Raw genomic sequence first — 23,959 nt, forward strand, 5'->3', positions numbered from 1 at the left:
ACATAGTGTATTTCTCGTCTATTATTGTTAACTGTACGAGTGTGTATGTGTGTTCAGTATTTTCTCTTCGCCCCCATTAGGCTGGCTAGCAACCTTTGCACACATCATTAGCATGTCTGCTGATAATATTAGCTAGTTAATTAGCAGCAGATCCACATTCAAGCTGCTAGCGAAATCAAACAGGATGTTTCACCCATATAAAGGAACTTCATTCTACATTTGAAAATAAGTTGAAAGTGACTGGGGTGCTTGTAAATGCATTTACACTCAGCTGTTCTCTTGCACACGTCTACACTGTCACTTTTTCAGCATAAAGGAGTAATGAAGTGCTCCGTGCCTGTCCAGGTATCCACGCTCCTTGGCGAATCTCTGGAAAGCCCCCATGGGATCGGAGCCGGTGCTGAGGATGAACACCAGCGGTGTGGAGGGAGACATGTCTGCGTACAGGGTTGCCAGATCCACCGGTGGATTTTCCACAAACGGCTTCCCAAGACTGGCGATCACGAACTCGGTCACGGCGAGCACGACCTGGCAACACGGACGGTGTGGGTTTAATTAACATGAAATGACTGTATACACCTGAAGCTACGCCTAACTCATGACTTCTGCTCTACCTTTTCTTCACTGAAGCTCTTAATCAGGATGAGCTTCTGGAAGGGTTCGAGACGCTCGTTCCAGTGACCTCTGACCTCAGGTAGCTGGTCGGAGGACGTGTTGTCCGAGTACAGTTCGAGGTCTGACACATAGCCGTCCCACTGCTCTGGATTCAGGGCTACCTCCAAGCTTCCTGCAGAGCGAGAGAGAGAGAGAGAGAGTTGTATTAATTGTATTTGATAATAACACACACACACACACACACACACACACACACACTGATGGAGTAGTTATTGTACCCAGCTGCACAGTAACAGGTGTTGATATGATGTCGTTCTTGATGCCTCTGAAGCAGGGCAGGTTCTTCTCCAGGTCACTACACGTCTCCCACACGTAATCAGACAACCAGGGAACACTGGGCTTTTCCGGTGTCTCCTTCACAGAGAGAGAGAGAGAAAGAGAGATCAATAGATGTGTGTGTGCTAACATGGCAGGATTTCTCAAAGGATTTGTAATCAGTTTATAAAATTCATAAAGCTATATAAGTGGAAAATATACACTTAAAAAAAAAACAGGCTAAAAGGTATGGGGAAAAAAAGTCACGAGAGAGCCTGAGGCTAATCATTCATTCCAGGGCCGTCAGACAGTGACTGACCGGAGACAATCTGTTCGGCGGAACAGGAAGTGGACATGACAGATGGCCGGGTTAGTTTCTTTTTATTTATATATATATATATATATATATATATATATATATTTTTTTTTTTTTTTCTTTTTCTTTTTTTTTTTACTGAGAAAACAGGATCAGTGATGACTGTATCATTCTGCAGTTTAGCAAGTCAACCGCGGAAAACACACAAACACAAAAGAGCACACACACACACACACACACATATGAGGACAGAGTGTGTACGACCCTTGGGACGGGTGAAAATAGCAATCCGCTCCGCTCATTAATTTAGCAATTAGCACGGTTACATCTCATTTATGACTTAGCTTATGGGTGGAGAACACAGAACGGATAATAAACATCAATACACACACACACACACCTTATCCATGCCTCCTGCTCCTCGGAGGAAGTAGAACCACTCTTGTGGGGAGATTTCCTCCCTCTGCATCATGATCTCCACACACAGCATGAAGCTGTAGATGGTTTTGTGCTGCTCGAAGAGGCCTCGCGAGACGTTGGTGTAGGCGCTGAGCAGCGTGGAATCCAGCAGGATCTGTAAGCGCACGCTGAGCTCGCTGTGCTTCTCCGACGTCTCGATAGTGCTGTTGAACAGCTGTGAACACACACACACACAATATCATCCTCGAATACATGGAAAGTTTTGACGTGCAACTTTTGTTGGTGTAACATCATTTGGTTGTTTTATGGAAATGTGCTTAAGGTGAGAGCGTTACCTGTTTGAAATACTTTAAGGAGAACTGGTACATGGGGTCAATCTCTGAAAGGCTAGCGATGACGAAATACATGACCGAGCCCCGGGTGGCCACGGGCCGATATTTCTCCCTGGCGGTGTTTATCTTCAACTCTGTGGCCTCGGCTTCTTCCAGACGGGATTTGATAGCCTCTGAAGTCACCTGCACACACACACACACACACACACACAGAAAGAAAAATGTTGGGGTATTTCAGGTGTGTGTGTGTGGACACTGCCTTCCCTAAAGCTCATTAAATAGATAGTTTATTGATGATGAGGATGGATGGTGTTGCTCTCAGGTAAATAAATAGAGTCAGGGGTGAAAACCAAGGGCAGAATTCAGCAGGATAGATGCTGTGATGTTCCGATGGCTCCCAGCTCTGACTTCACAGGAGACCTGAGAGTTTTTTTATTTTTTCTTTGGATTCAGATGAGAATTTTAGTGTCTGTTTAGTAGTGGATCATGTTCTTCATCGATTGTTCACACATGATTTAAGAAGCAATCGTTTCTGCATCTTGAAGAACACACACACACATCTGAAACATGGGGAAAACGAATGTGTGTCTGCAGAGAGGGGGGCACTTACTTCCGCTCAAAGGATATACGGGGCTATAAACACGAAAAGTTTCATTTTCTCAAGGGCAAAGCATCACGCCTCGCTGAAGCACCTATCCATCTATCAGTGTATCTGTCTGTCCACACTCTTTCCTGCACTCTGTCATTCACTCCATCAGGGGAAGGGGAGAGGTGACAGAAAGTGAAATGCAATCTCAGTCACTGCGTGCAAACACACACACACACACACGCAGGAGGTCTGTGCTGCATCATTTATGTGCACCACTCTTGCATGTGTTTGTGTCTAACGTCTCTTCCTAAATTGTAGTGAGAGTCTGATAGACATGTTAGAGGCCAATCACTAAACCCGTCTCTTACACACACACACACACACACACACACTTGGAAAGTCTTCCCTTCACTCAGACACCATAACAATCCTCATGTCTCCTCGTGATCTCTGACCTTTGACTCTTGCAGGGCGTTGATGAGCTCCTCGTTGTCAAGGATGTTGCCCTGCGAGGTGAAGAGCAGCTTGAGGATGCGCTCCTCGATGGCTTTAAGCTGGTTACGGTCGGCGTTGATGCTGACGATCAGCTCGTTTCTTTGCTTCTCCAGCTCGGGCTGCTCCAGGCGCACCACATCACTGTGAGAAAAAACATCAGAGATGCAACAAATCCGGACGTCCATTCAGATGAACAATGAGAACCGAGAGAGGAACTGAGATTTGAAGGAGACCTCAGTGTATTGAAAAAGGTTTGAGATGAGCACAGGGCAGTCTTTATGATTACAGATGCAGCTGTTAGGTACAGATCTATAGAATCCAAGTGACATTACAATGGACTTTTAGTATAAAGTAATGCACTTTATCAGAATAAACTGATGTGGACTGTGGACTGGACAGCTCTGGACCTTACTCTACAAGTGTCAATTAACCAAAATAATATTAAATGGTGTAAACGGATATTTCCAATCCACAGGAGTTGAATATAGCGTCACACTGAGGAAGACACTCACTCTGAAATCTACGCCATCTGGAAAACAGCGGATAATCCGGATAATCACGGATGCGTGAGATTTACCTGAGGAGTTGATCTTCCAGTCCTGACTTAGTCACCGTGAAGTTGATGATAGTCACTTTGATGCAAACCTGTGGGCAAAGAAAATCTCTGACACCCTTGTAATCGAAGGAGACACGCAGAATCGTCACACTGCACTGCACAAGAGTCCATGAGAACTAAAGCCTGTATATTTCCCTAATACTTGGAAGAACTGTTCCTGTTACCTCACAACAATCTTTTTTTAATGCCTTTCATTAGAGAAAACGAGCCGCACACATAAAGTTTAATGTCGAGGAACATTTTTAGTATTGTTCCACTTTAAACAGGCCATTTTGACCCAAATGCAACATGACGGGAGGAAAGAGGAAGCGGCACGCTTGGCTTGTCAACCCCTCGTCGTGAGCGCGGCTCTTTACATTCTAACGGAACTGTGCCGAATGGTTGGCATTATCTACTTGGCAGCTATGTCTTGTGTCACATCCACATCCAGCTGACCTTTAAGCCAGTGCCAAGCCCCGGGGCGCTGCACCCTGGCACTCGGCTGTCCGATCATTGTATCGCTGCCCTAGCTGCCTTACTCAAAGAGGAAGTGGATAATGTCAACAAACAGCAATTTGGTGAGACAAAACAGGATGGTTGGGGTCGGTTATTACTGTAGCGGGGCCTTTTTGTGAGCAGATGTGAGCTATTGAGGAAATTCAATAGAGGTTAAAAGCTGTGTTACGCAACAGCGCTGATGACTCTGATTGGACAGAATGCATTCAGCATGAACAGTTGTTAGGCTTTAGGGACTTACATTAACACACTCGTTCTAATACACCCTTATTTCCATAATACCACAGGATTAAACAGATTTGTGTTATTGATCATTTTATGAAAGGATTCTTCAGTATCAGACATATTTCTTGTGATGTAACAAAACTAAAAGCAAAGCTTTCTCACAACCCACACACACCTCAGGAAGGTAGTGGGGATTGGCCATCTTGGTGGTCATGTAAAAGCGGAAGTTTTTGTCGTAGTCGATGTCAGAATCTCCCAGACGGATCAGCGTCCTGCCACCAGACACGAACGTCTGTTTCAGCAGTACAGGCTCCAGAGCAGGGTCCAGAGTTTCTTTAAGCTTCACACACACACACACACACACAGAGAAAGTAATTCAACAGATTATAATATTGAAGACCCTGCAGCTGCACACAATCAAATTCCTCAATCAGATAAGCGTCAAAGCGAATCTGTTTCACAGCTGGTAATGGGTTCACCATCAACTTTCACTTCAAGCCAGTCGCATCAACTTAGAGCACCATCTGTTTGTCCTTCAAAAGGCACAAAATATGAACGTGTTAACTGTGCACGAGAGCAAGGGTAAAATATCCCTGCCTCAGACCCCAGACCCTGAATGTCTCGTTGTAGCTTGAGTGTATAAAGTTAAAATGTTGACTGTGAATGTGAATTGTAAAGTTATAAGTAAGGACACCTCTTCCAGTAGGACAGGCATGCCCAGGCGGATGGCGTTCTCGAGAGTGCGGAGGAACCCGGGGTCCGTCAGTTTGATGACCTTCAGGCTGTTCTTTGCCTCTCTGGTGCGGATCCAGCGGTTCGCCTGGAAGTCACAAAAAGAATACTGTCAGAAATACTTCCTGAATACAGGCTCACACTGACCTTCAAGAGATCAAAGTGTTTCTTTCTAAAACATCTCTACCTCTCATTGATGACAGGAACTAAATGGTTTCACAGATGTTTTATAACATTAAATGGATCTGACATTATTGAATAAATGACGCTTCCCTGTCACTGATTATATAACTATGTGACGGCATGCTTTTAGTAGAAAGCTGCACTTCACCCCTCTAAAACAGCACCACAAAAGTGGCAGCGGCGGATCAGCACTATGGACAGCGGCATTGTAAAGCGCAGCAGAAGATCAGCACCTCAGACAGTGCCGCTAAACCAGAGGGGTGACCAAAAACCTGCCAAAACTGCACTGGCCAATCGGGAGCGCCGATGAACTCCTCACCCTCAGAGAGAACAGTGAAGAGCCAGGTTCAGGCATGATACAAAGGTGAGCTGTCTCTGGATGGGACTAATGCTCTCCAGAGAATCCTCAGGATAGCCCCAAACCTCGCCGGACTGTGAAGTTCTGCCACACTCCTGGGCTGATGCCACCTCCAGCGCCTGCTCTAAATCCTTCAGCACCCTCTTCAGCCCTCCAGCTCCAGCCTCATGCCCCGCCACTACGCCAGGCTACGGTAAGATTCCCTTTGCTCCTAGCTGGATGAACAGCTACGCCAAAGTTGAGTTTTTCCTCCATGCTGGTTTAAACTGTTTAACAAAGTTTATTTCTGTTGAGGCTTCTCCCTGTTCTGTTTTCCCCTGCTCAGTGCGCTACACCTATAACAGCAAGCGCTTTATTCCTTACTACACTTCCATACTAACTTTAGCAATATGTGACAAAAGGATTAGAAGCACTTTTAATAGCATGTCTGGTGAAAATGAGCAGGCTGTGACTTTATGTAAGTGAGAAGCGAAATAGAGGTGACCGATAGGAGCGAAGACTGGTATATTTTCCTTCTGTGAAACATTATCTGTCTGTTTAAGTTTCCATCAGATGATACAAAAGGTGAAAATGAAATCAGAGCGATTTACAAAATAACAAAAACGTTTTAGGAAACACCTCTAGAAATGTCTATATGAATCTCTATCATGAAACAACTTTGTTTTACCAGCATAAAGATGAATTGTGTATGTGTGTGTGTGTGATGGTCAGGTGTCCAGGTGGTGAACATAAACTAGCTTGGTGCCATCAGTTTGAATGACTATCAGCAGGAGTTTTCTATCTAGTGTAACAAAAACACTACTTTTTTTTTACCACCAGGCAAAATTCATTCGCATTCAGACTGGCTGTTTATTGAAATATCTCTAGAAGAAATTTGATTGCGAGTGTCTGGCAGGGCACGCCGAGGAGCCGAGCCCAGATGAGGACGGTATGTAAATATCTTGTGCAGCAACAATATGTGTGTGCGTTTCCGTCTCAGAGGAGCTGCCAAGCCTCTGAGCAAGATGAAGAGATGAATGGAGAGTAAAACAAAAACGACAAGGAGCCAGAGGATGAAGAGAAGACGGAGTGATTGAAGGAGAGAGTGCACGCGCAGCAGCCTGTAATAAACAGAGACGGAGCGTGGAATGCGCTAATTTACTCTGCTGGGGAAGAGGGTAAACATCGTAACCTGAACTAGGATAGAGAAACTCCTCGTGTTGTTTTCTATATATATTTTAGATTTATTTACTGTATTAATTACACACACACATTCTCGCACTCACACTTACATTCACACTGATTATAATGGACCTGCTCAGGGAAGGTCACCTGATCTTGGGGGTCGATCATGAGGGGCCAGCGGCGTCCACGAGTCACCAGGATACCGTTCTCTGTGGAAACATTGTCGCGGGGCAAACCTTCAGAATTCCACATCCGAATCTCGTACGGGTCGCCCAGGATTCCAATCAGACTGAAGTTGGAGCTGATGGGGATCCCCAACTCCTGACAGCGTGAGATCCACTGCTCTATCAGCTACACACACACACACACACACACACCGGTCAATGATGCCTATTTGCTGATTACATGTTATAAGAATTCATTGCATGGTAATGACATTTTGCCTGTAGCTGTGTTTAGTGCCCCCTAGTGGCCTAACAATGACACGCTGTCCTCTAGGTCTAAATTCAGACTGTTCTGAGAGTGTGTTAACACTGTACCAGCTGTCTGTAGTGGGAAGTGAAAGCTCCGTAGTAAGCCACGCATGCGGCTCCGATGAACACGTTTCCCACCAGGTTGTTGATCTCCATCTCGAACAATGCGATGCTTTCTTGCCAGCGCACGCGCTCGTCAGCCAGCGCCGAAGTTAGCTTCCCCGAGCGATTCAGCCTCGCCTTGGTCAGAGCCATGCTTTCAGCTAAAACACATTTTCACAGACAAACACATTTAAACATACCGGTCCTTCCATTTTAATAGAATACAAATTTAGCCATCATTCCTCTCACCCAGGGTCTCTTTCTCAGCAACGCTGGAGCTGAACTGCTGCTGCAGAACTTTGATCTCGTTCTCCACCTCCTGTAGTTTGGCCTGCTTCTGCTTCAGAGTTGCTGAGGTTGCATCCAGCTCCGCCTGGTAAACAACAAGAGCACAAAAAAAACGATATGATGATGAACAAACCAAATGATCAGGACAAGTGCCAAAACTCACCTGGGCCGAGGCCAGTTTCTCTCGTTTAGGTCCAACTTCTTTGAGCACGCGGGAATAAAGGTCCATAGCTCTCACCCACATGCACATGGACTTGCAGGCTTTGGACACCTTCTCCACCTTCTCAGGTATGAAATCAGGGTTCTGGATGTAGCGCTGCAGCTTTTGAAGGATCTGTGGATGGATGTTGTCTTTGTCGAAGTCCGTGAGCTTCTTCAGGAAGTTGGCATCGCCGAGGACTTGCTTGGCGCTTGCCCAGTCTGTCCTGTGTATAGGGAATTATTTTTAATTATTTTATCTTGCTTTCTCACACACACACAGTTGTCACAGCACCCACCTGGCGTTGAGCAGGATACACACTGCCTCCATGACGGTCATGACGAGGTCAGGTGGTTTGGTGAACACTCGGATCTCGGCGATGTCGGCCTTGTCCAGAGCGTCCAGAGCCTTGTTGGCCTTCTCCAGAGCGGGCAGAGCCTTGTCCAGGTCTCTCTGTGCTTCTTCTGCGATGGCCTTCGTGTTATCGGCTTTCTCCTTTGCCAAGGCCTCGTCCACCTTCACCACACTGCGCACCTAGGGGTTAAAGGTCAGCAGAGAAGGCTATAACTCAAACATCTTTAAAATATTGAGCTGTTCCAATTTTATTAACAATCCATCTACCAGACCATCCATCAGACTTTAGCGTTCAATTATTACTCATCCATACATCAGAATTCAGTGTTGCATTTCAATCTTCCATCCATCCATCCATCCATCCAGCCATCCAGCAATCCATCAGAATTCAGTCTTTCATTTCAATCTTCCATCCATCCATCCATCCATCCAGCCATCCATCAGAATACAGTGTTGCATTTCAGCCATCCATTCAGCCATTCATCACAATTCCTTCTTCCATTTCTATCATCATTCCATCCAAATTCAAAATGTTCCTCTCCTATCACCAAACTATCCATCCATCAGAATTCAATGTTGCATTTCATTCTTCCATCCATCCATCCATCCATCAGAATTTAATTTTGCATTTCGATCTTCCATCCATCCATCCATCCAACCACCCATCCATCCAACCATCTATTCAGCCATCAGAATTTCGTATTGCATTTCGATCTTCCATCCATCCATCCATCCATCCAACCACCCATCCATCCATCCATCCATCCATCCATCCATCCATCCATCTATTCAGCCATCAGAATTTAGTGTTGCATTTCGATCTTCCATCCATCCATCCATCCATCCATCAGAATTCCTACTTCCTTTTTGATCATCAATTCATCTAAATTCAGAATGTTCCTCTGCTATCACCAAACCATCCATCCCTCCATCCCTCTAACCATCCCTCAGAATTCAGTGTTGCATTTCAGTCTTCCATCCATCCATCCATCCATATTATAGAATTCAAAGTGTTACATTTCTATCATTCGTCTATCACTCGTTAATATAAGATTAATCCATCAATCCATCAATTTCTCTAACACTCAGAAAGTTCTATTTATATGATCTATCCATTAATCCACACCTCTAGGTGTTCTTCCATCCATCCACACATCAATCCATGAATCCACCCCAACTGTGATTCACACACACACACACACACACACCTGGTCAGCTTTCTCCTGGTCCACAGCGATTTTCTCCATGAGGGCACTGACATCGATGGATTTCTGCGTGAGCACGGGCTCCAGGGCCGACAGTTCCGCCTTCATCTTATCCACCAGCTCGTTGGTCTCTAACAGCTTTGTCAGACCATTCTTCACTCGATCACGCGCCTGCAAACACACACACACACACACACACTCCTGTGTTGACTCTAGTGTCAATTCTCACTCAGTCCCTGATAACACCTACATGGGGGTTTGATCTAATACCCTGCTGGAATGTGATCATATAAATGCTGCTTTGTATCCATAAAAACGTTTGTGTGTTTTCTCGTGTGCTTAGAACCCTCACCGCCTCCAGCTGCTGCCTCTTATTTCCCAGCATGCTCAGGTAAAGGTTAATGAGCTCCAGATAAGAAGTGGGCGTGGTGTAATAGCGGCGGCGCAGCTCTGAATAGAAGCGCTCGGCCATGTCCGTCACGCTCATGTGGATCTCCACACACATCTGAGACAAACAGTTCGCCATCTCCTCGCTGCCAAAGTCCACGGTCTGGAAAAACGTCTGCGAGACAGACAGGAGGGCTTCGTGCGGCCACTGAGACACGGAGAGAGACAAGGAGAGGTTAGAATTCATTATGATTATAATGTGCTGGACGACTAACAGGAGAAACACTATCACAGTAGAGGGTAGCTCTATGAAACGGAATATTAAACAAAAAGAATGGTGTGATTAAATTTTATTGGCCTTGGTCAGTTATAAATATCTCCACCAAATAATCCCACTTCTGAGAGCATGAAGAAAAAGATTTCCTGGACTAAAAAATGTAATTCGTTGGGCCTAGATGGTGGCAGTGCATTGATGCATGGTGGTGGCAGCATCGTGCTTTGGGGGCAGCAGAAGAAGAGGAACTAAGGGCAAGAAGCCTTTATTATCGCCACACATAGATTACAGCACAGTGGAATTCTTTTCTTCGTATATCCCAGTTGAGGAGGTTGTGGTACAGCGCCCCTGGACCAAGGAGTGCTCAATTTGCCCAACAGTGGAGTTTAGTGGTGCTGGGGCTTGAACCCTGATCCACAACCCAGAGCCTTAACCACTTATATATATATTCACTGCCATGTTGGTGATACATAGTTATAGGTATGAACAAAACACCTGAAACCCACCAGCTTAATGCGTAAATGCTGAGTAATTTACACCCACACACACACACACACACACACACACCATGACTATGGACCATATGGACCAGCTATACACAAACGTCATTGTATTACCATCCCAATATATAAATAAACTCTCTCTCTCTTTCTCTCTCTCTCTCTCTCTCTCTCTTTCTTTTCCTCTTACACACTCTATATAGAAATTAGCACAATGCTCTCATAAACAGCCTGCAGAGATCCAGTAGCATGCAACTCATTAACTCACTGGCTGAACAGAGGAGAAGTAGAAGATTGGAATCGAAGAGAGACAGAGAGAGAGAGAGAGAGAGAGAGAGAGAGAGAGAGAGATGGATAGATGAAAGAAGCCGACGTTGCATGAAGAAATACGAATGAGCCTGAAGCATCTGTGGCTAATACAAATCGTCTGTGGAAGAATGAGAACTAGAACACACACACACACACGATGCTCTCTCACACCAGACTCAATTGCATTCTTCTTTCTTCATAATTACATTTATCCAAAAGTTAATAAAAAATAAGTTTAATAAAAGCACTTTTAAAACCAGCTTTTCTTAATGGAAGTGTGAAATGGAGTGTGAATGGTGTCGTCACTGGGTTAGTATTATACTGGGCAGATATGAACGGAAGTTGTTATTGCATCATCAAATCGAAGAGCCTATCAGATTCCAACTTTCTCGCAGATGATTTGACCTGAATACATTTTAGCCCTGTGACTCCGTGTCCGGCGAGAAAAGTAGGTTTTACTAAAGGCTCACGCACTACAGCTCTGCTCTGACGAAACAGCAAGGACACACTGACACTAACAAGCCTCATCACCACAGGCCATCTCATTAGATTTTATAGCAGGAGCATCGTAACGCTCCTTCTAAAATACCCCAAACTGACTCAATTGTTCGCAATATAAACAGAATTGATGAAAATAGACACAAAAAATGCTCTTTACATATTTGCAGACGCTCCCATTGACCATTGTGGGTATATAACTGGAGGCTAAAAAAAGATTTCGAGGGAATCATAAAAGTCTTTCAGATTTATAAACCCCTGCAACTACATACTGTATGTCACCTTCTTACTCTAGGGTCATAAATGATTATTATATGCTTTTTCATGTTGGTTAAAGAAACTGAGCAATGCTTTGTAAAGATTTGTGATAGAGGGAAACCGCGTGGGCTGTGGTACTGGATGCTGACCTGGACAAACCAGTCGATGGTGCAGCAGTTGACGAGCGATGGGAACATACGGCAGCGTGAGCGGAAGGCATCGCCCACCGGACTCATACACAACACTATGTGCAGCTTCTCCCGTACACGAGAGATGAAGTACTGGAAGACCTGCATACAAAGAGGAAAAATTCAACATTGTGTGGATGGATAGAGGGATGGACTGGATGGGTAGTGAAAATAAAGATGGATGAGATTAAATGTAAACATTTCATATATATGAAAGAATAAATAGGTAACTAGGTGGTTAGGTAAGAACATAGAAAGATAGATGGATGGGTGGACAGAGTGGAGAGTTGGATGGATGGGTGGGTGTTAAGATGGATGGATGAATGGATGGATGGGTGGATAGATAAGTACTATTATGGATGGATGAATTGGTAACATTATGGACAGATGGGTGGATGGAAGGGTGAGTGGTTGGTATTATGGATGGATCGATGGATCGATGGATGAGTAGTATTATAGATGGATGGATAAATGGATGGATGGATGAACAGATTAGCAGTATAATTAATGGATGGATGGGTGGCTGGATGGATGAATAGATAAGCAGTATAATGGATGGATGGACAGGTGGATGGATGGATAAATAGATGAGTAGTATAATGGATGGATGGATGGATGGATGGATGGATGAATAGATGAGAGGTATAATGGATGGATGGATAAATGGATGGATGAATAGATGAGTAGTATAATGGATGGATGGGTGGATGGATGGATGGATGGATGGATGGATAGATGAGTAGTATTATGGATGGATGGATTCGTAGTATTTTGGATGGATGGATGGATGGGTGGATGGAAGGTTGGGTGGTTGGTATTATGGATTGTGGGTGGACAGATAGAAGGGTGGGTGGTTGGTATTATGGATGGATGGATGGATGAGTGGATGGATGGATGGGTAGGTGGTATTATGGATGGATAGATAGGTATTATGGATGGATATATACATACATGAAAAAATGAGTAGAATTATGATGGATAGATGGATGGATAGATGGGTGGATGGGTGGATGGATGCATGGATAGGTAGGTGGTATTATGGATGGATATATACATACATGAAAAAATGAGTAGAATTATGATGGATAGATGGATGGATGCATGCATGCATGGATGGATGGATGGATGGATAGGTAGGTGGTATTATGGATGGATATATACATATATGAATAAATGAGTAGAATTATAATGGATGGATGGATGGATGGATGGATGCATGGATGGATGGATAGGTAGGTGGTATTATGGATGGATATATACATACATGAATAAATGAGTAGAATTATAATGGATGGATGGATAGGTAGGTGGTATTATGGATGGATATATACATACATGAATAAATGAGTAGAATTATAATGGATGGATGGATGGATAGGTAGGTGGTATTATGGATGGATATATACATACATGAATAAATGAGTAGAATTATAATGGATGGATGGATGGATAGGTAGGTGGTATTATGGATGGATATATACATACATGAATAAATGAGTAGAATTATAATGGATGGATGGATGGATAGGTAGGTGGTATTATGGATGGATATATACATACATGAATAAATGAGTAGAATTATAATGGATGGATGGATGGATAGGTAGGTGGTATTATGGATGGATATATACATACATGAATAAATGAGTAGAATTATAATGGATGGATGGATGGATAGGTAGGTGGTATTATGGATGGATATATACATATATGAATAAATGAGTAGAATTATAATGGATGGATGGATGGATGGATGCATGCATGCATGGATGGATGGATGGATGGATAGGTAGGTGGTATTATGGATGGATATATACATATATGAATAAATGAGTAGAATTATAATGGATGGATGGATGGATGGATGGATGGATGGATGCATGGATGGATGGATAGGTAGGTGGTATTATGGATGGATATATACATACATGAATAAATGAGTAGAATTATAATGGATGGATGGATGCATGGATGGACTGATGGATGGATGGATGGATGGATGGGTAGTATTATGGATGGAGGGACTGATGGATGGATGGATGGATGGGTAGTATTATGGATGGAGGGACTGATGGATGGATGGATGGATGCATGGATGGATGGATAGGTAGGTGGTATTATGGATGGATATATACATATATGAATAAATGAGTAGAATTATAATGGATGCATGCATGGATGGATGGATAGGTAGATGGTATTATGGATGGATATATACATACATGAATAAATGAGTAGAATTATAATGGATGGATGGATGGACTGATGGATGGATGGATGGGTAGTATTATGGATGGAGGGACTGATGGATGGATGCATGGATGGATGGATAGGTAGGTGGTATTATGGATGGATATATACATACATGAATAAATGAGTAGAATTATAATGGATGGATGGATGGACTGATGGATGGATGGATGGATGGATGGGTAGTATTATGGATGGAGGGACTGATGGATGGATGGATGGGTAGTATTATGGATGGAGGGACTGATGGATGGATGGATGGATGGATGGGTAGTATTATGGATGGAGGGACTGATGGATGGATGGATGGATGGATGGGTAGTATTATGGATGGAGGGACTGATGGATGGATGGATGGATGGGTAGTATTATGGATGGAGGGACTGATGGATGGATGGATGGATGGATGGATGGGTAGTATTATGGATGGAGGGACTGATGGATGGATGGATGGGTAGTATTATGGATGGAGGGACTGATGGATGGATGGATGGGTAGTATTATGGATGGAGGGACTGATGGATGGATGGATGGATGGGTAGTATTATGGATGGAGGGACTGATGGATGGATGGATGGATAGATGAATGGTATTATTTATAGATGGATGAATGGATAAATGATGCATACATGGATAGAGAAAGAACACAGAAGAATGGATGGATGGATTGATGACTTGGTGAGCAGATTAAGAGGAATACAGACAGACAGAAGTATGTGATGAATAGACTAATCCCGGGAGGAAAGGTGAATGAACGGATGGCGCTTGTATATTTCCATATGTGGCATACACAAAAACACAGACAGACATGTTCATGGGAGAAGTATGTAAAGACAAATCCAGCCCATGGAAGTGTGTAGAGTGATGGATTTTCCACGCTCCGTTCTGTACCTCGTCCCGGTTGCTCTCGGGGATTCCCGCCTCCTTGGCGCGAGGCCGCGTCGCTGCCAGCACCTGCTCCAGCTCGTCCTTCTCGAACAGGTTGGGAACCTCACCAGAGTTCAACATGTTGTTGATGTCCTCCAGGAACTCCTCCACTACGATCTGGGGAACATCACGAAAGCCTCGTTAAGCACACGACACCTCAGCGTTAACAATAAGTTCAGCACAAACTTCTCCAGCATGCTCTGAATGCGTCACACTCCTCAGATAAGAGCCGGGTCTCATGTGGAGTGAGACTGTTTCTGAGGGCACAGTCGGGGCTTGGTGGTTTAGAGACTTGAGAGTGCCAGCCCCAGCACCACTAAGCTGTCACTGTTCAGCTTGTCGTAAGAGAGGCCATTAATTATGATGGGGCTGACCTTGTACTCTGATCCCACTTCACTTTTAAATATTAATAGGTTTTGTTAATATTTCTATTCATTGTCATACGTATTCCCTAAGAACTATGTCAAGCCTCCTACTGTTTGTATTAAATGTTTCCACTGGACCATATCTCATATCGTCATATTTCACGTATGGCTTCCTCACAACATCCCAAAGCTACAGAAAGTTTTACTCGCTCTCTGTCTTCTGCACAGACCTTTCTAAAAACCAATTATCCTAATGAGTGCAGGATCGGGACGGAACACCTAGACCGTTATAAATCAGCTGTAACCAGCCAGATCAGGTACGAAGGACATTACTGTTCATTATATACGCCGTTTCAGGGTCATTAGTGGTCCTTCGAAAGTGAAGGTGATCCAAGGAACGAGGCAGTTTCCGAGCGCGTGCACACATTTCTGCAACAACCTACTCATGAAATGAACCTTGAGCAGATTGAAAAGGATGCGCTTGGAACAGACTGAGACTTGTAAAAGTACGTCATAGCCTGGACGGGAGATATCTAAAGCAGATCAAGTGGGGAAGGGATAAATACATAAAGTGTACTGAGTTAAGGTAAATAATGTTAGGATGTCCTGTCTGTACCTGAGTGTCAGTGAAGAGGAAAACCATGTCCTGGCCCTCAACGCCGGCCATCTTGTACAGTTTACGCAGATCGTCGTGGAAACTGTCGTAGTTGTAGCCGCGGCTGAGCTCGATCTGGAAGCAGCGGTAGCCGCACATGTGAGCGGCCAATCGCGTGAGAGATTGCTTCCCTGTCCCGCCCACACCCACCAGCAGGGCGTTGCCACGCTCTTGCCGGATCATCCGTGCGATTCTAAAAAACAATAAAACATGACAAATTGTAAAGCGCCAAAATGTCTGTGGTTGTTCTTTTGTTTTTAGGAGAGAAAATCTTTATATGTTAAATTCTCTAGTCATGGATGCATAGTTTGCTCTGTATGCCATGACAATCCACTTGGTGAAAGAAGGGCTTACTTTACAGACTTAAAGTTTTATCTAAAGTCTTCTTTGACTATATGCAGGCTTCTCCACTTCCTGTGATTTATACCTGTCTGGATGCCACCAACAGGACCCTAATCACCCCATCTGACTTTATCCATCCTCAGTGCTGCTTACTCAGTATCCTGCTTCCCAAGTATGCTTCTCCAGGTCTGATCAATCCCTGGAATCTTATCAGTTCACTTTTTTTTTTATTTCTTTTCTTGGTGAAGATGGCATTTATATCAGCGAATGTTCTAAACTGCATGCATTTTTACTCTGGTTTTATCTTTTTTTTTTTCCTCTTTCTGTTTCTAGGGCTTATGGGATTATACCTTTTCAGGGGACTAAAACTTAAGTGATGGATGTGGATTACGCTGGTCCAAAGTTATTAGTGTCTTCACCAGTGTTTTAGATGTGATTGGAGCTCTATAAAAACTTTTTGGATTAGAAGAAAGCGAGTCCATTAACAGTTGATCAAGGCATGTCATCTACCTGGAGACATGTTCGATGGCATCCTGGAAGAACACCAGCTTGGTTTCCTTGGCGAAGGTCATGTTGTAGTCGTCCAGGTAGTCTTGCAGAACGTTCCGGATCTTCTCTGTGTCTGTCAGGTCTTCATAGACGCGGTCTGCCTTCTCTGCTCCGACCTACGCAAAACAAATCAGTCAGTGGACTACTGAATGCACTGTGTATAGCAAAATATCAGAGATGAAGCATTGATTCTCGAAGGTGCACTAAAGAATCTGGAATCTTCGTATAAATAAAATGACTCCACCCTAGCCCCACCCTCTATACACTCAGTATTCTAGACAATACAAAATGTCTGAATACCTAAATATTGTTCTGTTGTGAATTTTGGACCCAGGCTTGCTAATGCCTATTTCATAGTGAGACAATGTTTGGCTGGCTTTCACAAACAATATGGTGTAATTGCAGAGGATTCCCAAGGAAGGAACAGTGGTGAACCGGTGACAGGGTTATGGGCGGTCAAGGCTCACACTGATGCACATGGGGAGTGAAGGCTGGCCGGTGTGCGAGCTACTGTTGCTCAGATTGCTGAAGAAGTTAATGCTGGTTCTGATAGAAACACAATATTAGTCAGGTGGTCATAATGTTACGCCTGATCGGTGTATGTGCGCTTATAACCTTGCAAAGGTGCTTTCTTTAAGCTGCTGCATTAAATATCCAGGTTGTTGAATACAGCCGTTTGCTTAGTTTACACCTTTTTCGAGGCCCAATCATTAGCTGTGTGGTCAGATTGTGAACATATTAAACAGGAACTCTACACAGCTCAGTTCACCTTGTCTTTGGTGTGACCCTGGCCATGAATTTTTATTACATCCTGTCTGAAACTGCCATGTCTTAAAGAGTCTTTGAGTACTTGTTAATTGAAACATAACCTCTTTAGAAATGACCGGCGGTGATATGTAAAATAGGCAACAAATTAAATAAATAATACTTAACACCGAGAGTAAATATGTCTTTGGTGCTTAGCGTTATCAGAACATCAGGGCGAAGAGTCACCTTTATGAAATCTCCAAAAATAATCGGATGCTTGGTGAGATAACCGGGCTCCAAATTGATGCTGAAATATTTACCTGAAAGATAAAACAAAGATTAATGTTCATTTTCAGACAAAAGTCACACGAGGAATGACAAACCTGTAGCTTTATGTAAGCTGTAGGAGCTTTGGTATAGGAAATGATTGAGAATATCATAATATGGTTAATTTCCTAGGAGACACAATTACTCTGTCCCAGTTAATCCAGTATACTCTGTACACCATCTGTCCCTTTTTAACTGGCATTTTCCTTATATGGTCATAGGTTACAAAGTGGGAAGTTCTTACTGGCCATCTCGCAGATCATGGTGTTGAAGTAGGTCTTGTCTTCGTTGTTGATGAGACGGTCGTGAAATACACGCTGACACTCGTGACAGAAGAGACGGAAGATCTGGTTCTGATCCTGCACCGTGCCAGGCTCGCACTGCAGCATGCCTAAAACACACCCACGGGTCAGCCTCGAGATCCACGTCGGCTAAAACGTTTTTAGCCGACGCCTCACCCTTCGGTGCTTTATTCCTCTTATACTACACTACTCTTATTAATCTATAGTGTGTGTGTGTGTCATTGCAAATACATTGTGTATAACTGCGTATGTGAGTGTGTGTGTCTCACCCTGCACACACTTGGACAGATCTCGCAGGTTGAACACATAGTGGGATTTGGCTGGGGTGGGAAGCAGATCCACGCTCATGCGGCGGTAAATCTCCACTGCAGCATCCACTATACTGCCTGCAGCCTGCTTCACTGCCGCTGGGAAATCAGCGAGGAAGCCACACAGGATCGCCTGCAGGAGCAGAATCAACACACACACCAGATGGGCTACAAAGCACACACACTGTATACCTGATAAAAATAGCCTACACACACATGCATGTTGACAAGGTACTGAGCCACACTGGTACAGCCTGAGAATGTGTGTGTGTTTAACAGGTTATACCTGTCAGTTATACCTGAGCCACTGTGTGTGTGTGTGTTTATGGTATAATAGTTTTGCTCGTCGATATGACAGACCTTAAAAATCTGCTTAAGGCTGTGCTCGGAGGGCGTCGGAAGGCAGAGCATGCTGAAATGGCGGATGAAACGGGGGGTCACAGGGTTACGGCCTCCACCAGGGGGCGCGCACGCTGCCGCTACGGTCATATCCTACAACAAAACATAAAAGCAAGAAGCAAGTCACAGCATCCACTGATGCTACACTTTAGGTGAAGAGTAGATGAACTGATTAGAGAGGGCGTAGACGAGGGGAAAAGTGTGGAAAAGTGGATGAAGGGATAAGTAGAGAGGACAATGAGGAAGAAGAGATCTGCTTTTTCCTTGCTGTAGCCTTGTTTACTTATTTACTCTCGCTTTATCTATGTGCAAATGTGTGTGCGTGGTGTTTTTTGTGCATGGCCTTGTTTACCTCCACGCTTGTGTTCATGAAATGCAAATAAGGAAGACTCTGATCTGAATTCAAATGAGAACAGGGACAAAACAACGGCCAGATCGTACGATATCTCCATATTTAATCTTCTCAGTGTGCACACGACTGCTCGAAAACAATGAATGGATCCTGTACCTGAATCTCCTTCCAGAAGAACTTGTCACGGTCGTAGAAGCCCTTGAAGTCCTGAAACTGCCGCAGGAGCTCTATCGGAGGCTGCGAGCCGTAAGAGTCCAACTTCGGCATGTTCAGATCGTCCACGAACACCACCACGCGCTTATTAGCAGGAGCACCTGAAACACACACACACAGAATCTTGTATTAACCTTTAATGAAAACTTCTTTCTGCTTTTCCAGTGTTCAGTTAAATAAGAAACAGAGGAAATGTGACAGCGACTAGACGAAGGTCACCTTTCGGTTTCGGTCTTACGTTCTGCCTTGTTACACTCTGAGTCAACTGAAGTTCTCTGAGATATATTCTGTTAGTATAGATCAGGCTGATACCTGAAGTGCATTTGACTACTACTGACAACCGTGCTGCACACTGAATTCCAATTAAAACTCTAACTCAGCTTTACATCAAGCTTCCTGTAAGATTAGGAAAGTATTTATTAAGCATTTCTGATCTGTCTTTGGGTTTTTCAGCCCGTCTACCTTGAGGTTGCTTTTCTGCTGCTATGAAGAATGGTTATGAATGTTTGTGAGGATGTGTAGGTGTGTGTATGTGCAAACCCAGTATATTCTTCCTCTTCTTCTCCAGTTTGGACTCGATGATCTCCTGAGTCCTAGCCGAGGACGTCTGGGCGGAGAAGTTGATGTAGACGGGAACGTACCCTGCCTGCTCCTGTATGCTGTTCAACAAGCCACGAGCCACCACAGACTGCGGATAACACACACACATCATATGACATATATATATATATATATATATAGATTAACAGTTTACATATACACCGATCAGGCATAACATTATGACCAGGTGAAGTGAATAACTCTGATGATCTGATGATTTTTTTCCTCAAAGTTGGTGTGTTAGAAGCAGGAAAAATGGACAAGCGTAAGGATTTGAGCGAGTTTGACAAATTGTGATGGCTAGACCACTGGATCAGAGCATCTCCAAAACTCTTACAGCTCTTGTGGGGTGTTCCCGGTCTGCAGTGGTCAGTATCTATCAAAAGTATCCTTTAAGTCCTGGAAGTTGCGAGGTGGGGCATCTTACAGGATCTGCTGCTTACATCTTGGTGCCACAGCACACCCTCAGGGATCTAGTGGTGTCCATGCCTCAACAGGACAGGGTAGCAAAAAGGGGACCGACACAATATTAGGCAGGTGGTCATAATGTTATGCCTGATCGGTGTTTCCTCTCTCTCTCATACACAGATTTTACCTTTCCTACTCCAGTGATGCCGGTGAAAAGCACAGAGTGTCCCACAGAGAGCAGTTTTTCCATCAGGTATCCATAACGCACCGTATCCATAGTGGGCACCAACATCTCAAAGAAAGGAACCTCCTTGTTATACCTAAGCGAAGACATGTCAATATAAGAGAACATGATGCCTCAAAGTGTTTTTTTTCTATTATACATCAGAATCACAATTATTCAAGAACAGAAATCTGTAGCTCCTATTATCAGTTGCATTATTGCAGCTACTGTAGGTAATTAGGTATAAAATGTCCATGTTCTGATTAACCCTTTATTTGTCAGGGGTGTGTCCACCTTATGGGTGTGTCTTTGTGGGTGTGTGTGTGTGTGTGTGTTTGTTTTAACCTGAAGAATGGAATGATCCTCTCCCACGGCTCCAAGCGCTTAGTCTCAAAGTCCATATACACACTCCATAGGTCGCCTCCACTCGGGAGCTAAGAGAGAGAGAGAGAGAGAGAGATACAGAGATATCAATCACTATACTATACACATCAAAAAGAAAAGCAAAGACCATTATTAAAAAATAAATTCCACATGTCTCATTTTCATTTTGTTTTTAGCTCATCGCAATATTAATCCAGTTTCCTCTAATAAAATCCCAGAAGATCATTCCATCAATCATTTTTTGTCCAGCACCAGCTTATTCCATATTCAGCATCACACTCTCCTCTGGTTCCCTCCCACTCTCTCTGAGCTCTATTTCAACCCTGCTGAAATAAATATCACCCCCTCGCAGGACTGATATTCTCATAAAATATTAAAGATGGGCAGTTTTATGGAACAGAATGAGATGAAAGTGACTTTCAGCAAAGGGTCTTTTAAAAGTCTTGGCGATTCAAAAGTGTTATAAAGCGAATATATATGTTCTATTCGTTCTGCCAAAAAAGGTTAGACGGGGGTCGTATTTAAACGACCGTGTGGAACATCATTAGGGAGCGGCTTTGGTACAGGAACTAGAACGTGGACTGGACAGGAGGGTGGAGGGAAGCAGCCTGCGTCCAAGCGGCTACCTTGGCGTCTGCGTTGTCCTCGAACTGCTGCCTGACGAAGCTGTCAAAAGCGTCCCAGCAGCCGTCTGTCAGATTCCCGCCTACAGCCCAGATGTAGCAGAACACAAACGTCTGGCAGAGCAAACTGTTCAGCTGAGTAGAGTCCTGTACACACGTGCACAAACGTTACCTTTAAACCTTAATATTATACTGTTAATCACAAAAGGATTATTCATCACACAATAAGAATTGAATCAGATGAGATGGACTGTACCATTTTTAGGCTGGGGGTGTCCTTGCTGAACAGCAGTGCCTCGAGGAGGCAGCACAGGGTGGTGACTTTGCTGATGTCCACCTGAGCCATGGCCTGGATGCAGCGCTTCGAAACAAACCGGAGACCCTTCTCCACATAGCGCTCAAAGAGCTTCATCAGGTAAGCACGCACAGGCTCCGTAACCTACACACACACACACAGATGGAATCAAACAAGATAGCTAGCACGCATTTTAATTAGCTAAACTTCCTGTAGCCCTAAAAGTAAACTTAATAACCATAGGGAAGTCATTTTAGTACACACACACACACGTAGGGGGTTTGTGATCCTCTCTCTCTCTCACACACACACACACACACACACATCTTCCAAGTGTTCCAAGTGTTTCCTTCCAAGTCCTTAAGTGCTCCTGTTATTCCAACAGTGCTGATTAAGGAAATCAATCACTTAAATGTGCAAGCACGGATATCGCTGAACACCAATTCCAGCAATTAGCGCTACGTCTCTGGCGTCATGCTAATAGACTCCTGTGGGCATTCACTCATTAGTGCTATTAGTGTTCACAAAATGCCTAATTTTGTGGACCGGGTGAAGTTAGGAAAGGTTCAAATTGATAAACAAAGTGTGTTGCAGAAGTGTTGGAGTGGAAAGTGGAAAGCCTGGATTAGCTTGGAAATGGAAATTTATGCAATTGTGTAGTATGAGGTGGTCTGTTTGAGTGACTGGACCTTGTCTGAGAGCCCTGTGAGCCATGTCCGCACATACGGCATCCATTTCAGCTCCTCCGGGTCGATGTACACCATCCCACAGCGACTGACCGTGGCTGGAGAGGCTACAGCTAAATCCTGAACCTGAGAGACACACAGACAGGCAGAACAGTGTGAAGACTAACAGGGGAAAAAAAAAATCCTTTTAGTTTTCCTCATCTCACCTCAAAGAGCATGTGTATAGAAGGTGTGAGCTTGATCCGCTCGCTGTTAGCCAGACACAGCATCTTGTTGTCGTCCAACACGGTGTTCATGTTCTCGATCCACAGCGCGTCCACGGGTCCGTCGCTCACCACCCACTTGTGTGTATCTGTGGGGTCGTTGGCGGCGGCGCGGACGCACAGCGCCATCAAGCCGTCCCTCCATTCCAGCGTGAGAGGGTTAGCTTCGCCGTACAGCTCGCCCATGCTCACAGACTTCGGGTTGAGCACGTAGGTCTTGACGGGCTGGTAGAAGGGATTCGCCTCGCAGCCTTCGGATTCGTGGAGCGCCTGCAGAGCGTCGGCGAGGACGCGGTACACCGTGGTCTTCCCGCCTCCTGTAGGACCCACCAGCATGACGCCGTGGCGCACCAGCATGGTCTCGTACAGCTGGATCACCTTCCCGGTCATGCTGGAGACGGGCTGCAGGGAGCGGGCGCACAGAGCCGCTTGGATACTCAACTGGAGCGCTCCGTAGTCGTGCTCGGGGATACAAACGCCAGGGAAGAGGTCCGACAGGATACCGCTATATGGACAAGATTTGATCGGTTTTAGTGATGACATTAGCACAAGATTGTATGATATGGATCTTCAGCTCCAGGATAGTTTGATTCTTTACTTTTTATCTGGTATTTGTTCACATTGCCCTGTTGCTCCCAATCGACTGTGATCATCTTTTATCCTTACTGACAAATTTGCTTTAGAAGCTACAAAAGATTTTATTTTTAATAATTACTATAATTAATTACAGCAACCAAAGTCTCACTATGTGTGAATAAATCATTTTTATTTCATATTTTCCTTTTTCTTTGCTATTTACTTATTTTAGAACTCGTGTATAATTATTTTGTATTTATTTATTAACTATTTAT

The 23,959-nt window shown here is 44.2% G+C and overlaps 1 protein-coding gene across 2 annotated transcripts in view; it reads right to left on the reverse strand.

Annotated features, from left to right (window-relative positions):
• dnah6 (dynein, axonemal, heavy chain 6) overlaps positions 1–23,959 on the reverse strand; it is a 63,755-nt gene that overhangs the window by 22,150 nt on the left and 17,646 nt on the right. For both annotated transcript variants that reach the window (XM_058384445.1, XM_058384446.1), the window contains exons 36-67: positions 23,052–23,613; positions 22,849–22,971; positions 22,121–22,303; positions 21,868–22,011; positions 21,203–21,291; positions 20,822–20,954; positions 20,167–20,314; positions 19,570–19,727; positions 19,023–19,154; positions 18,624–18,795; positions 18,297–18,443; positions 17,972–18,045; positions 16,940–17,094; positions 16,049–16,280; positions 15,032–15,184; positions 11,852–11,992; positions 9,829–10,071; positions 9,480–9,647; positions 8,216–8,451; positions 7,882–8,143; positions 7,680–7,803; positions 7,395–7,591; positions 7,003–7,206; positions 5,113–5,238; positions 4,594–4,758; positions 3,660–3,727; positions 3,043–3,223; positions 2,002–2,181; positions 1,647–1,880; positions 894–1,029; positions 615–787; positions 338–528 (exon numbers count right to left, since the gene is read on the reverse strand). In XM_058384445.1, coding sequence (XP_058240428.1) covers positions 338–528; positions 615–787; positions 894–1,029; positions 1,647–1,880; positions 2,002–2,181; positions 3,043–3,223; positions 3,660–3,727; positions 4,594–4,758; positions 5,113–5,238; positions 7,003–7,206; positions 7,395–7,591; positions 7,680–7,803; positions 7,882–8,143; positions 8,216–8,451; positions 9,480–9,647; positions 9,829–10,071; positions 11,852–11,992; positions 15,032–15,184; positions 16,049–16,280; positions 16,940–17,094; positions 17,972–18,045; positions 18,297–18,443; positions 18,624–18,795; positions 19,023–19,154; positions 19,570–19,727; positions 20,167–20,314; positions 20,822–20,954; positions 21,203–21,291; positions 21,868–22,011; positions 22,121–22,303; positions 22,849–22,971; positions 23,052–23,613 — 5,634 coding nt within the window. The remainder of the gene's footprint in view (positions 1–337; positions 529–614; positions 788–893; positions 1,030–1,646; positions 1,881–2,001; positions 2,182–3,042; positions 3,224–3,659; positions 3,728–4,593; positions 4,759–5,112; positions 5,239–7,002; positions 7,207–7,394; positions 7,592–7,679; positions 7,804–7,881; positions 8,144–8,215; positions 8,452–9,479; positions 9,648–9,828; positions 10,072–11,851; positions 11,993–15,031; positions 15,185–16,048; positions 16,281–16,939; positions 17,095–17,971; positions 18,046–18,296; positions 18,444–18,623; positions 18,796–19,022; positions 19,155–19,569; positions 19,728–20,166; positions 20,315–20,821; positions 20,955–21,202; positions 21,292–21,867; positions 22,012–22,120; positions 22,304–22,848; positions 22,972–23,051; positions 23,614–23,959) is intronic.

The sequence above is a fragment of the Hemibagrus wyckioides genome, linkage group LG29 (genome assembly GCF_019097595.1).
Source record: "Hemibagrus wyckioides isolate EC202008001 linkage group LG29, SWU_Hwy_1.0, whole genome shotgun sequence".
Taxonomy (NCBI): domain Eukaryota; kingdom Metazoa; phylum Chordata; class Actinopteri; order Siluriformes; family Bagridae; genus Hemibagrus; species Hemibagrus wyckioides.